The 13,140-nt window shown below is 38.5% G+C and overlaps 1 protein-coding gene across 4 annotated transcripts in view; it reads left to right on the forward strand.

The window, feature by feature from the left end:
* Positions 1 to 8,576: 8,576 nt before the first annotated feature.
* Kifap3 (kinesin associated protein 3) overlaps positions 8,577 to 13,140 on the forward strand; it is a 143,246-nt gene continuing 138,682 nt past the window's right edge. For 3 of the 4 annotated variants that reach the window (XM_027935034.3, XM_071600329.1, XM_071600328.1), the window contains exon 1: positions 8,577 to 8,826. In XM_027935034.3, the coding sequence (XP_027790835.1) occupies positions 8,795 to 8,826 (32 nt within the window). In that variant the 5' untranslated portion in view covers positions 8,577 to 8,794. The other variant, XM_071600330.1, reaches the window with a different exon arrangement.

The following is a 13,140-nucleotide window of genomic DNA, read 5'->3' on the forward strand; positions in this document are numbered from 1 at the left end:
TCTACCAAACTCGTTCTTCATTCTTCAAGACCAGCATTACCCTGATAATAAAACCAGACAAGAACACAACAAACAAGAAAAAAAGGAGAAAGAAAGAAAACTGCAGACCAGTATCCCTGATGTTAAGTGAAATAAGTCAGAAAGACAAGTACTGCATGTTCTCACTCATTTTGGAAGTTCAATAGAGGTGACCACCTAGAAATAGAGTATAACAGAGGTCACTAGAATAGAAGTCAGTAGAGGCTAGGAAGGGTAGGGAGAAGGGGGTTTGGTAAGAGTAGACAGTGGGTACCAAAGTACAGTATGGGGGGAGGTGGTTATAATATTCTATTGCATCTAGCACCATAGGATAACTATAGTCTAAAACAGTTAATTATGCATTTAGAAATAACTAGAGGAGAAGGATTTAAAGTTTCCCAACACATACAAGTGATAACATCTGAGGATATGGAATTATTAATTGCCATGATATTATCTCACACATCATATACAAGTATTGAATAATCGTACCCCAAAAATACTGTATCCCATAAATAAGTACAAATGTCAATCTAAAATAAAAAATGAAATTAAAAGTAACCTATACTAGCCTACAAGAGTGAATAAATACAAAAATAATGTATTAAAAATAGAAAGTCAAAGTAAGAAAAATTAACCTAAAGAAATGAAGAAACATGGAAAAAATTAAAAGAAAACAACAATGAAGATAGGGAAAAATTACAAAATTGGTTCTGTTCCCAAATATGCAGTCATTTCTAGAATATACTTGCTGTCTACACAAGGAAGGAAGGAAGGAAGGAAAGGGAGGGAGGGAAGAAAGTGAGTGAGTTGGAAAGAAACAAGAAACCAATAGGGAAGAGAAGGGAAAAAGAATGAATATATATATATATATATATATATATATATATATATATATATACACACACACACACACACACACACACACACACATACACTAAGCTCTCCATTTTATTCTTCTGAATAGTGCCTAACTAATGATTCTCCAGTGCCTCCTCCTTGGTTTCTATAGAGACATGTTATAGCTCAACCACTGAATGTATTGCTTTGAATTTTGTCTATTTGTTCACTTTGTGTGTATCTCTATTGGATTTAGATATAATTTTTCAAGTAAGAAATTTGTCTATTCATTCTTGCATACCCAAGTCTATTGCAATGTCTTCTCATAAGTTTTGGTTACATTAATAAATGCAGCTTATCTAGTTGGATACACTTGGAGCCTCTTCCTCCATTCTTCACCATGCCATGTACATTTCTCCAACATACACATGTATAAATGCATAAGTTGCTATGCTGTCTTGCAAGGAACTTCCACCTGAACTTGTATGTGTAATTTCATATATATGAATTAACAAACAAGTGTATGTAACTAACTAAACACACACTTAACTTATACATTCATTTGACTGTATGCCTTTAAGGATCATCAGGTTGGCATATCACACAATTATTTCTCAAAGTACTATTCAGACTGGAAGAGAATCTGGAGGAGAAAAGCATAGGATTCATTACTCATTATCCTAATAATCACTACCCTCCTGATCCTGACCCTTGGAACAACCCAGTGATGTCATAGTTCTTTTCTTATGTCATATAGGTTGTTAATAGAGATGAGATTGTATATTGAAGGTTCCAAGAAGAGATTGTATATTAAAGGTTCCTTGCAACTAAAATCTCCTTTTGAATTTTTAGATTTAAGATGTGCAACAGGAGCTCAAAGTAATTTGAAAAGTGGGAAGATGGCTGCATTAATAGCCAGTGGACGTGGACTCTTTGGACCACAGTGGCCATTTGATGATGTCCCAAAGGCAGTAACAAGGTAAGAAAGAATTTTCTATAGACTGTTGAAATAAATCAGGATTAAAATTTAAAAGCAGGATATTTGGACTATTGAATACTTAATTCTGACATGTCTGTTTTCTGTTGCTATGTGGATAAAATGCAGAACATGCTAAGTAATGGTGCTGAAAGTGATGATTTTTTCCACATATGAACTTTCCTGTATTAAAATCCTTCCATGGCTCCCCATACCTGCAGGAAAGATCCAAATATCATATTTTCCTATAGCAGATTCTATATGGTTATACCCCTGATGGCTTTGCCAAATTTATTTTTCACTCAGTCCTAAATCCCTCTCTTAGACTACACCATGATATTTCATGCTTTGTGTCCTTGCATGTACTTTCTCTCTCTCTAGAACATCCCTGTTATGTGCTCTTTAAACAAACTTTGTCTGCTAAGAGTCCCACTCTGAGTCTCTTTTCCTCAAGATGAGCAGATTTAACCCTCTTTGGGGCCAGAATTCTACTTGTGTCATGATGTTATTATGTCCTGCCTCAATACCTGACAACTATGTGTTCCCCGAAGGTAGCAACTATGCTTCATATAGCAGCAATTGTTACTTATTGAACAATTTACTCTGTGCCTAGCACTGTGATTGGAAATATAATTAGAAACAAAATCATGTCCATAAAGTACAATGTATGCAGTAGAAGAATAGTGAAGGCACTTTACTAAGTCTGGAGCTTAGAGAAAGCTTCTAGGAGAAAGAGTTTTGCTTAGAGGAACAACCTTCAGTATTAACACAGGCTCCCTGGGGATGGAGACCAGGGCCTGGAGCCAGCTAGGCCAGTGCCTCAAGGCGAGCCACATCTCTAGCCCTTTTAGACTTTTTTTTTTTTTTTTAAGAGAGAGAGAATTTTTTTAATATTTATTTTTTAGTTTTCAGTGGACGCAACATCTTTATTTTATTTTTATGTGGTGCTGAGGATCGAACCCAGCACCCCGCGCATGCCAGGTGAGCACGCTACCGCTTGAGCCACATCCCCAGCCCCCCTTTTAGACTTTTTGAGAGGGTATCTCTGTAAATTGCTCAGGCTGTCCTCAAATTAATAATCCTCTGGCTTAAGTTCCTGAGTAGTTGGGATTATAGGTATGTAGAGTTAGTACAGTATTCAACATACACAGTTGACAAATTTAAGATGAGGTCAAAATAATAATAACCTCTGGCATTTTCATATAACTTTAAAGTTTGAGTCTCTTATAAAATATTAGTTCATCTTCTTCTCATCATCATCTTTCACAGTATCCTTATCACAATTTTTCTAAGAAGTAGACATAGTGCGAAAGTGATTTGACCTATTAATAAATAGGTTGTAATAAATAGATGATAGGTAGGTAGGTAATAAATTAACTAGGTTTTTCAGACACTTGGTGCAGTCAATATCAATTACTGTCATTTACGTGATATTAATCCTGCATAAATTCAAGTATGCTATCTCATCACATAACCACTGTAAGACAATAGACCATTATTGTCCTTGTTTTACAGATGAGCAAAGTATGGATTGCTTCTATTTATGTTGCTTGGAATTTATATTTTTTATTAACTCAGGATATTTTTCAGTCCTCAAATATTGGTTCGTCCCTTTCTATTCTTTGTTTCTAGAAGTCATATCAAAGACTTATGGATATAGTTTATCACTCCTATATCTTAACTTCTTTTTTAAAAATAGTTTTCTCTTTATCACTTCATACTGTATCATATGTTATTTCCTTTTATTATTCACAAATTTTCTCTTCAACTGTGTTTAACATGCTCTTTAATATCTCGGTTTGGTTTACTAAATTTTTGCCTTGTTTTTCATTGAGTAATAATTTATATACAATAATACATTAAAATGATTGCAGTATAAGTATACACTTAATGAGGTTTTTTTTCATTTTTTTTTGTAACAGAGATTGAACCCAGGAGTACTCAACCACTGAGCCATACCCCCAGCCCCTTTTATTTATTTTTTTTAAATTTTGAGACAGGGTCTTGCTTAGTTGCTGAGGCTTTGAATCCATGACCCTCCTGCCTCAGCCTCCTGAGCTGTTGAGATTACAGGTGTGTGCCACTACACCCAACATTTTGAGTTTTGACAAATATGCTAATGCGGGTAACCGTTACCCTAAAGTTCTCTTCAGGTTGGTTGAATTCAGTCTGTCTACCTCCTATCCCTGGCCCAAGACAACCCCTTGCCTGCCTTCTGTCATAAAAGATACACTTTTCTTTCGCTATTCAAGAATTTCTTATAAATGAAAAACATATGCTTCTTTCAGCAGAATGGTTTTTGAATCTGACTCATGTTGTATAATCAGTAGTTGTTTTGTTTAATGTCGAATGTTTTCCATTGTGTGAATATCCCACCATTTGCATCAGCTGACATGTTAATGGACGTCTGGGTGGTTCACAGTTTTCTGTCATTATGAATAAAACTGCCATGAATGCTTTTGAACAAGAGTTTTCATAGACATATATTCTCATTTTGGTTGGATAAGAACCTAGGAGTAGAACTGCTAGGTCATGTGGGAAATGCATATTTAACTGTTAAACTGCCAAAATGTTTGCCAAAATGCTTGTACCATTTTGCATTCTCACAGGCAACGTGTAGGAACCCTAGTTGTTCCACATCTTGTCAACATTTGGTACTATCTCACAATTCAACATTATAGTGGGTTTATGACAAACTTTGTCACCTCCAAGTAGAAAAATAAGTGAAGATACCCACATCCTCTCCCTGGAAGTTGTAAATATATTACATTATGGGGACTTAACAGATGTGATTCAAGTTAAGGACCTACCTTGACATGGAGAGATTATACTGAATTACCAGTTGGGTCCACAAGAGTTCTTAAAAGTAGAAAACCTTTCCTGTCTGTGGTTCAGTGGTGTTTAACATGCTCTTTAATACATAAGTTTGGTTTACTAAATTTGCCTTGTTTGTGGTATATTCAAAATAATTTCACTGAGTAATAATTTATACACAGTAGTATATTAAAATGATTTCAACTTAAGTATACAGTTAATGAGGTTTTTTGTTTGTTTTTTAAATATCTAGGGTTTCTAAAAAATCCTTAGTATTTATTTATTTTTATGTGGTGCTGAGGATTGAACTCTGTGCCTCATATGTTTGAGGCAAGTGCTCTGCCACTGAGCTACAACCCCAGTCCTTGTTTGTTTGTGTTTTTGTAACAGGGATTGAACTCAGGAGTGCTCAACCACTGAGCCACACCCCTTTTCATTTATTTTTTAAATTTTGAGATAGAGTCTTGCTAAGTTTTGCTGAGGCTGGCTTTGAACCTGTGATCCTCCTACTTCAGCCTCCTGAGCCATTGAGATGACAGGTGTGTGTCACCAAACCCAACATTTTGAAACATAGAAAAAAAATGATAAGAAAAGCAGGACTAGTAAGAAGCAGGATGGGGACTGGAGCAGTTATAGCTGGTTTTGAAGACGGAGGAAAGAGACCATGGGTGTAGCAAGAAGTTAAATCAGGCAAGGAAGTGGATTCCCTTTCAAAGCATCCAGAAAAGAATACAAGCTTCCTCACACCTTGATTTCAGCTGAATGAGACCCATTCCAGACTTCTGATCCATAAAGCTATAAAATAATGAACTTGTGCTTAACCATTCTGGGGGCTGGTAGCAATCTGTTACTGTAGCAGAACAGGGATACACTTGTGCAGGTACACAGCATATTTCATTGTGGATTAAATTTCCACTTCCATGATGAGAAACAAAGCTGAGTCATCTTATTAGATATCTAAGTATCTCCTTTTATTAAGTACTTGTATAAATCTTGTACTTGTTTTAATTAAGTGGTTCAGATTTTCATCTTTTTATATCATGAATACAATCCTTTAGTCAAATATATTTACAGCAATACTTTCTCTCAGCACAGTAAGTATCTTTTTATTTTCTTTATGGTGTATTTCAAAGGGAAGTTTTAAATTTTGGTGACATCAATTCAAAATTTGTTGTTTTATTGGTGGTTTTTGTGTATGATGTCTAAGAAATATGTCCTAGCCTGTAAGTTTCAAATATTCTTCTGTTTTCTTCTAGAAGCTTAGTAGTTTTATAGATTTTATGTTTATATTCATGGGCTTGTTAGTTATCTTTTGTGTATGGTGCAAAGAAAAAAAAAAGAGGCCTGTTTTAGTCAAATCTCCATCACTGTGATCAAAATACATGACAAGAACAACTTAGAGGAGGACAACCTTATTTAGGGCTCACAGTCTCAGAGGTCTCAATCCACAGATGGCCAACTCCATTGCTCTGGGCCCAAGATGGAGGCAGCACATCATGGGGATAGGGCCCAGCAAAGGAAGGCTGCTCCACTCATGTTGAGATCATCAAACAGAAAGACAACGAAAGGTGTTATGGTTTGGATGCGAGGTGTCCACCCACTGTAAAGATTACACGTGAGACAATGCAAGAAGGTTTGCAGGAGAAATGATTGGGTTATAGCCTTAACCTAATCAGTGAATTAATCCCTGATAGGAATTAACTGAGTGGTAACTGAACTGGTGGGGTGTGGCTGCAGGAGATGGGAATTGGGGCATGGCTGTGGGGTACATATTTGTATCTGGCAAGTAGAGACCTCTATCTCTACTTTCTGATCATCATATGAGCTGCTTCCCTCTGCCACACTCTTCCACCGCGAAGTCCCGAGGAATGGAGCTGGCCTTCTATGAACTAAGACCTCTGAAACTGGAAGCCCTCAAATAAACCTTTCTTGCCCTAAAATTGTTCTGGTCAGATCCTTTTAGTCACAACATTGAAAAATCTGACTAAAACAAGAAGGAAGGAAAGGGGCATCCTTCCTTCTAGGGCATACTTCAGTGACCCACCTCCTCTAGCCACACCCCATATGCCTACAGTTACCACTAATCAGTTCATTTAAAGGAGGATATACTGATTAGGTTACAGCTCTCACAATCCAATAATTTCACCTCTGAAAATTCCTGTAGACACACAGGAGCTCTGCAGGACACTCACATCCGAACATAATAAAGCCTATTTATTTTTCACATGTACATTCAGTTGTTTCCAGTGACTTTGGTTAAAAGACCATATTTTTCTTTTTAAGTTAATTTGTTACCTTTATCAAAAATTAATTGAAACCACTTTCAGTTCAGCAGTACAATGAAAGAGAGACACTTCTCCATACTACTTCCACTGAGTACTACTAAATCTCTAGGTGACATGTACAAAACAAACATTTAAAAAACTCTGACAGGTGAACAAAAAGCAGACCATCTAGCAATTTTATACTCAAGGAATGGCATAGTAGTAAGCTTCTTGGGTATTTTTCCCTCCTTATATACCCCATGGTGGATGCTAGAGAAGCCAGAAATCCAGAAAACCCAACAGAAGACGACTTCCCCAATTCCAAAGAAAGGCCTTCAATCATTAAAGAAAGAGAAAAGGAGAAAGCTACCAAACAGAAAACATTTAAATAATAACTTTCTATTCCATCCAAACACTATGGAAAAGAAAAAGTATAATCCCACTCTCATCACCATAAGCAAAGCTTAAGTGGAGAATTAGATTTCCACCACCTGTGAGCTGTAATAAACTGCCCTTTCCACACTATAACTTTTGCAACCATCCAGTGAGAACAAGACCTTCTACCATAATGTGTCAGTGGAGACCATCTTGGGAGCGAAAATAAGGCACTCCTGCCCCCACAGCTGTCAAAGGAGGCTGAAAAGGGAACCCAGAACCATCAACCCCATAGGTTAGTAGCAAGATGGCACCCTCCCTTCCAGTGTGGTGTGGTGTTAGAGGAAGCCTGCTAGAGCATATTTATTTTTAAAAATAATTTTTTAGTTGTAGTTGGACACATGCCTTCATTGTATTTATTTTTATGTGGTGCTAAGGATCGAATCCAGCACCTCGCAGCACTCTACCGCTGAGCCACAACCCCAGTCCCCAGCATACTTAAATAGGATCAAGCATTTCATAATGTAATATCCAAAATTTAAAAATCATGATTCATAACAAGAACCAGGAAAATATCAACTTGAAATAATCAACAGATGCTAACATTAAGATGACCCAGATGTTAGAATTATCTGACAAGTATTTAAAACAGCCATAATAAAAATGCTTCACTAAGAAATTATGAATAGGAATTTACACGTGTGATATAATAGCATAGAATCATACGCACATATCATTCCATTATCAGTCCCTGGTATTCTTATCGTAATGTATTTATGCAAATACAATTACTGGTAAAACTAGGTGAAGGTACACTGACACCTCTCAACGATTTTTGCAAACTTCGTATGAACTTAAAATGTTTTAAGAAATGATCTGAAAAATCAACTAGACTATAATTGAATGAGTCGTCTTCTGGGTTCTGTATTCTTTCCTACTGGTCTATACGCCCATCCCTATGCCAGTCTGATTTGATTAACAAAGTCATGGTAGAATTTTTTAATCATGATGGCCTCAAATCTGTTCCTCTAGCTTGGGTAAAGTTAACTGATTTCCCTTCTTTCAAATTCCAATTCTGCTGAAGGTAATAGCCCTTTCTAGTTCCATTCTGACGGGGAACAAGGACCAGAAATCCACTGTTAACCACAGTGGCTGAACCAGCATCGAAACCTTCCCCTAGGGCTTCAGACAAGTCTCCAGACGCAGGCGCGTCGGACAGGGAAGCATGCGCATGCGCATTTAGGGCAGCCGCAGGCACGTACGCATGCGCATCGAGGGGCTCCGGGCGGCCGGGGCGGGTCTGGGTAGCGCGGGTGCGCAGGGCCCCGAAGCAGTGGGAGGAGCCCACGGCCTCACCGTGGTAACGCCGCGCCGCCGCCGCCGCCCCGCCTTGTGGGCCTTGGGTCTGTCAGCGCCTTTGCGCGTGAGGGTGCTGCAGGCGGGTCCCCGGACAGCCCGCTCTCCGCTCCGCCAGCTGTGCCCCTAAGCCGCCGCCGCCGCCGCCGCCATGCAGGGGGAGGACGCCCGATACCTCAAAAGGTGATGAGCGGCCCCCGCCTCCTTCGGCGCCGGGCTCCGCGAGGTGTGCCGGTGGCCGAGCTGTCACTGCAGAGCGGGCTCGGACGAGGTGGGAGCCGGGAGGGGGTTGGGAGCGAGGCCGCGGGGCGACCGGGCCTGGCCGCGCCGGCCTTTGACTTCCCCGCCCCTCCAGGCCTAGAGATGGCCCCGGGGCCCGCCCCTCCAGGGTCCTAAGGACAAGGCCCCCGAGGTCCGGGCCTGAAGTCCCCCTGCCCCTCCAGGGTCCTAAGTCAAGGCCCCCGAGGTCCGGGCCTGAAGTCCCCCTGCCCCTCCAGGGTCCTAAGGACAAGGCCCCCGAGGTCCGGGCCTGAAGTCCCCCTGCCCCTCCAGGGTCCTAAGGACAAGGCCCCCGAGGTCCGGGCCTGAAGTCCCCCTGCCCCTCCAGTGTCCTAAGGACAAGGTCCCCCGGGGTCCGGGCCTGAAGTCCCCCTGCCCCTCCAGGGTCCTAAGGACAAGGCCCCCGGGGTCCGGGCCTGAAGTCCCCCTGCCTCTCCAAACCCAAGACAGGGTCCTCAGAGGCTCATGCCTGAACTCCACCACCCCTCCATGGCCTAATGAGAGGCCCCCCGCGGGCCTGGCCAGAAGCCACCCCCCCAACCACCCCTGCCCAAGACAAGGCCCCCAAGGAGTCCCTGGGCCTGAAGTAACCCCCCGCCCCTACTTGGGGGTCTCAGTCAAAGGGTTTTGAGATGATGGGGGAAAGTATGGCAGGCTAAATTGACAAGTGGCATCCCAGTTTACTATACTTTCTTCACCCTTTCATCTATTTGTCATACTTATAGAATCAGTTACTTCTTAAAGAAAATTGGAATCTGTTGAGATTTTTTTTTTTTAATTTAGTTGTATATGGACTCAATGCCTTTATTTGTTTTTATGTGGTGCTAAGCTCGAACCCAGTGCCTCACAGTTGTGAGGCAAGTGCTCTACAATCCAGCCCGGGATTTCTTTTCTTTTCTTTTTTTTTAACTGTGTAAAAGATAAGATCATCCCTAGTGAAAATAAGATACCTCTCATTGGACCCAGACTTAGCAGTAAAAGCTGAGTTTGAATGCTCCAAACATAGTTAAACTCTGTTCCCGATTCAATAAATACACGTGTTTTCTTTTGGACACAATTTCCTCATCTGAAAATAGGACATTTAACTTGTGAGATATGAAAACAAAATATGATTACATTTTTAAAAATTTAGGTGGTGACATTACTTCAGGTCATAACGCTAAGGCGTGATTGCAATAAATCACCAAGTGGATCTTAAAGCAGGAGCCAGAAACTTTATTCACCAGCCAGGGTTCTGGATCCACCAGCTGGTGGGCCAAGGTGTAGGCTGCAAGTCTACACCCTTCAACCCCCCTCTCAGGGTTTGAGTAAACCTTTTATAGTCCAAAACCATATTAAAGCATAAGTGGGTGTTGCTGTGATTCAAAACCATAAACAAAAATCATACTATCTAAAATCATAAGCAGAAAAGGGAGTGGGCCAAAACATCCCTAGATGTATACAAGTTAAAGAATGGTTACTAACATCTAGACAATCTCTGACAGGGTACAGAGACCCGAAAAATGGGAATCAAAGAGAGCATACTTATACATTGTATAAGAATTGCCAGTTTGTGTTGCCAAACATGCTATGCTAAGCAACTGTGGATGGGTAAGGAGGCGGGGCTTTCCATGGGAGAAGCATTTCTTACATGATGTCAAGTCTGAAGGCAAAATGGAATCTGTTTGATCATTGCCTGTACAGCCTGGCCCATAATAATAGCATACTTTCATTGAAAAGGTTTTCCTCTTTTTTTTTTTTAATTTTTATTATTAGTTGTTCAAAACATTACATAGTTCTTGACATATCATATTTCATACGTTTGATTCAAGTGGGTTATGAACTCCCATTTTTACCCCTTATACAGATTGCAGAATCACATCGGTTACACATCCACTTTGGCAGGCTCTGGTTATCACAGAAAGATCATCTAAGCAATAATAGGCTCTTAAAAGGAACTCAAACAATTGTAAATTAAATAAATTGCACTACCTTTGCAAAACTGAGGAATATGTTGCTTTTTTAATTTTATGTAAATGTATCTGAAACTGGTAATAATTAGGATTTATCAAAGACTTTTTAAAAGAAATATATAATCATAACAAATAGATAGATTTTCATTTATTTTTTCTCTGAATTTGGTCTTTAATACCCCTTGGTTAAAATTTTTTGTGACAAAAGAAAAATTCTCTTTCAACTTTAAATTCAAGATTGTTCTAGGGCAAAAATGCTGCTGTTATACCATTTCCAGATTTTCACGTAACATAGTTTTAGTTTAGGAATATTGTACCGGTATGAACCCTGAGGTATATTGTGCCTTGAAAATTCTCAGCCTTAGCTTACTTTAAAGCCATATTATCTAGATTATAAAAAGTAAAACTGAACCAATCACTAATGTTTGAAGTAAGTTAAAGTCAGAATCTGGAAAGGTTGAAAAATACATTTCTCAATTTTGCCTAATTCTGACAAAATTTTTACCTACTTCAGGTTGGACATATACAGCTGACCTGTATTCAAACAAGGCTAATGAAAATTTATGTTTGGCAAAACATAAATTATTGGTTCTTCAATAACAATTATGTATATTTCCAGCCATATTTTTACTTTTACATTTGTTTTTAACAAGACAGCAGTATTTTTCAGTCTAATTGAGTCATTCCAGTTTTAACTAATTTCAGTGGTTTTATTGTAGCCATAATCTAGTTTCAGAGAAATCTAGTTTCCTTATGTATACATATGTAGTATTTGTATATGTTTGCATGCATAATACATTATAGAATCAGAAATTTTGGGTTTTTTTTCTGCTACCATTAGTAGCAGAAAAATTTTTATTTGATAGCACTAAATAAATACCAAATATGTAGGATGAGCCTAGCATTATTCTGGTCACTGGCAAAATGACTAAACAGATATAGTTCATATCCTTAGTAAAATATACAAACTGAATGTAGCTAATACATTCAGTGATTTTTCTTTTTTGCTTCCTCTTAAAACTCTAGTGGTTTTCCATTGTTTTAGAGTGTTTAACTTTTCACCTTATCTCTCTCTGCTGTCCTCCTGCTTGATAATCCATAATTAGCATTACAGAAATAACATCCTTTCCATCCCTGTTTCAGTTTTATGTTCCTGTATGTACATCCTTGGGTTTGGATCTTGCCCTGTTCTTTACCTAGCTTTATCTTTCTGTTTGAGCCAAGATGTCACTTTTCCCAGAAAGCTTTCCTGAGCCTCTCTTTCCTATTCCAGAGTCCAGGTCCGATATACTTGTTCAGTTCTCATGATACCTCAGACCTTATGTCACTCAATATTACTACTTTATTGTTTATATTTCCTTCTGGTCCATAAACTTCATAAGGTTGAGGTACTGTTTGTCTTCCCATTGTATCTCTAGCACAATGCCCAGGACATTAATGAAGCTAGAATGAATTAGAAAGAAATATGAGACAAATTATGTAGGACTTATGAGCTGTATGTAGGGAAGAGTTGAAACTTTATTGCATGCATATTAGGGAACCATCGAAAGCTTTGGAGTTAATAATATGTCATTCATTCATTCATTCAATGGTTATTTGAAATCCTACCATGTAGAAGTCATTCACACAAGTCATAAGTGAATGCCTTTATGGCATTTATACTCCAGCAAAAATATAAAATTTAAACACTATATTATCAGAAATAATATGCTGATACTTATTGTATTTATCAATGATGTATGAAATAAGTTTGGGGCTTAGTGTTTCTGCAAAACAGGCTATTGAGTCTTTGATAGGGACCATATTAAATCAGTAAATTATTTGGGAAAATACTGCCATCTTAAAATTAAGTCATCTAGTCCATGAACACAAGATGTCTTTTCATTTATTTAGAATTTTTAAATAAAAGTTTTATTTAAAAACTCTTTTTAAGTTTTTGTTTGAACATGTGTTTACCATCTTTGATATATACCTAAGTGTGGAGTTGCTGTGTTATACGATAATTCTTTGTTCTACTTATTGAGAAATCACTAAAGCATTTTCTACAGTGGCTGCACCTTGTAAAAATGTAATATTCCCGCCTGCAGTATATGAGAGTTCCACTCTTTCACCTTCTCACCAATATCTATTATTTTCTTTTTTGTTGTTTTATTTTAATTTTACAATTATGGCCATTCTAGGTCTTGTAAAGTGGTATCTATTTTGATTTGTATTTCCGTAGTTACTAGTAGCATTGAGCTTCTTTTTGTGTGCTTAGCCATTTGTA

Source organism: Marmota flaviventris, chromosome 12 (genome assembly GCF_047511675.1).
Source record: "Marmota flaviventris isolate mMarFla1 chromosome 12, mMarFla1.hap1, whole genome shotgun sequence".
NCBI lineage: Eukaryota > Metazoa > Chordata > Mammalia > Rodentia > Sciuridae > Marmota > Marmota flaviventris.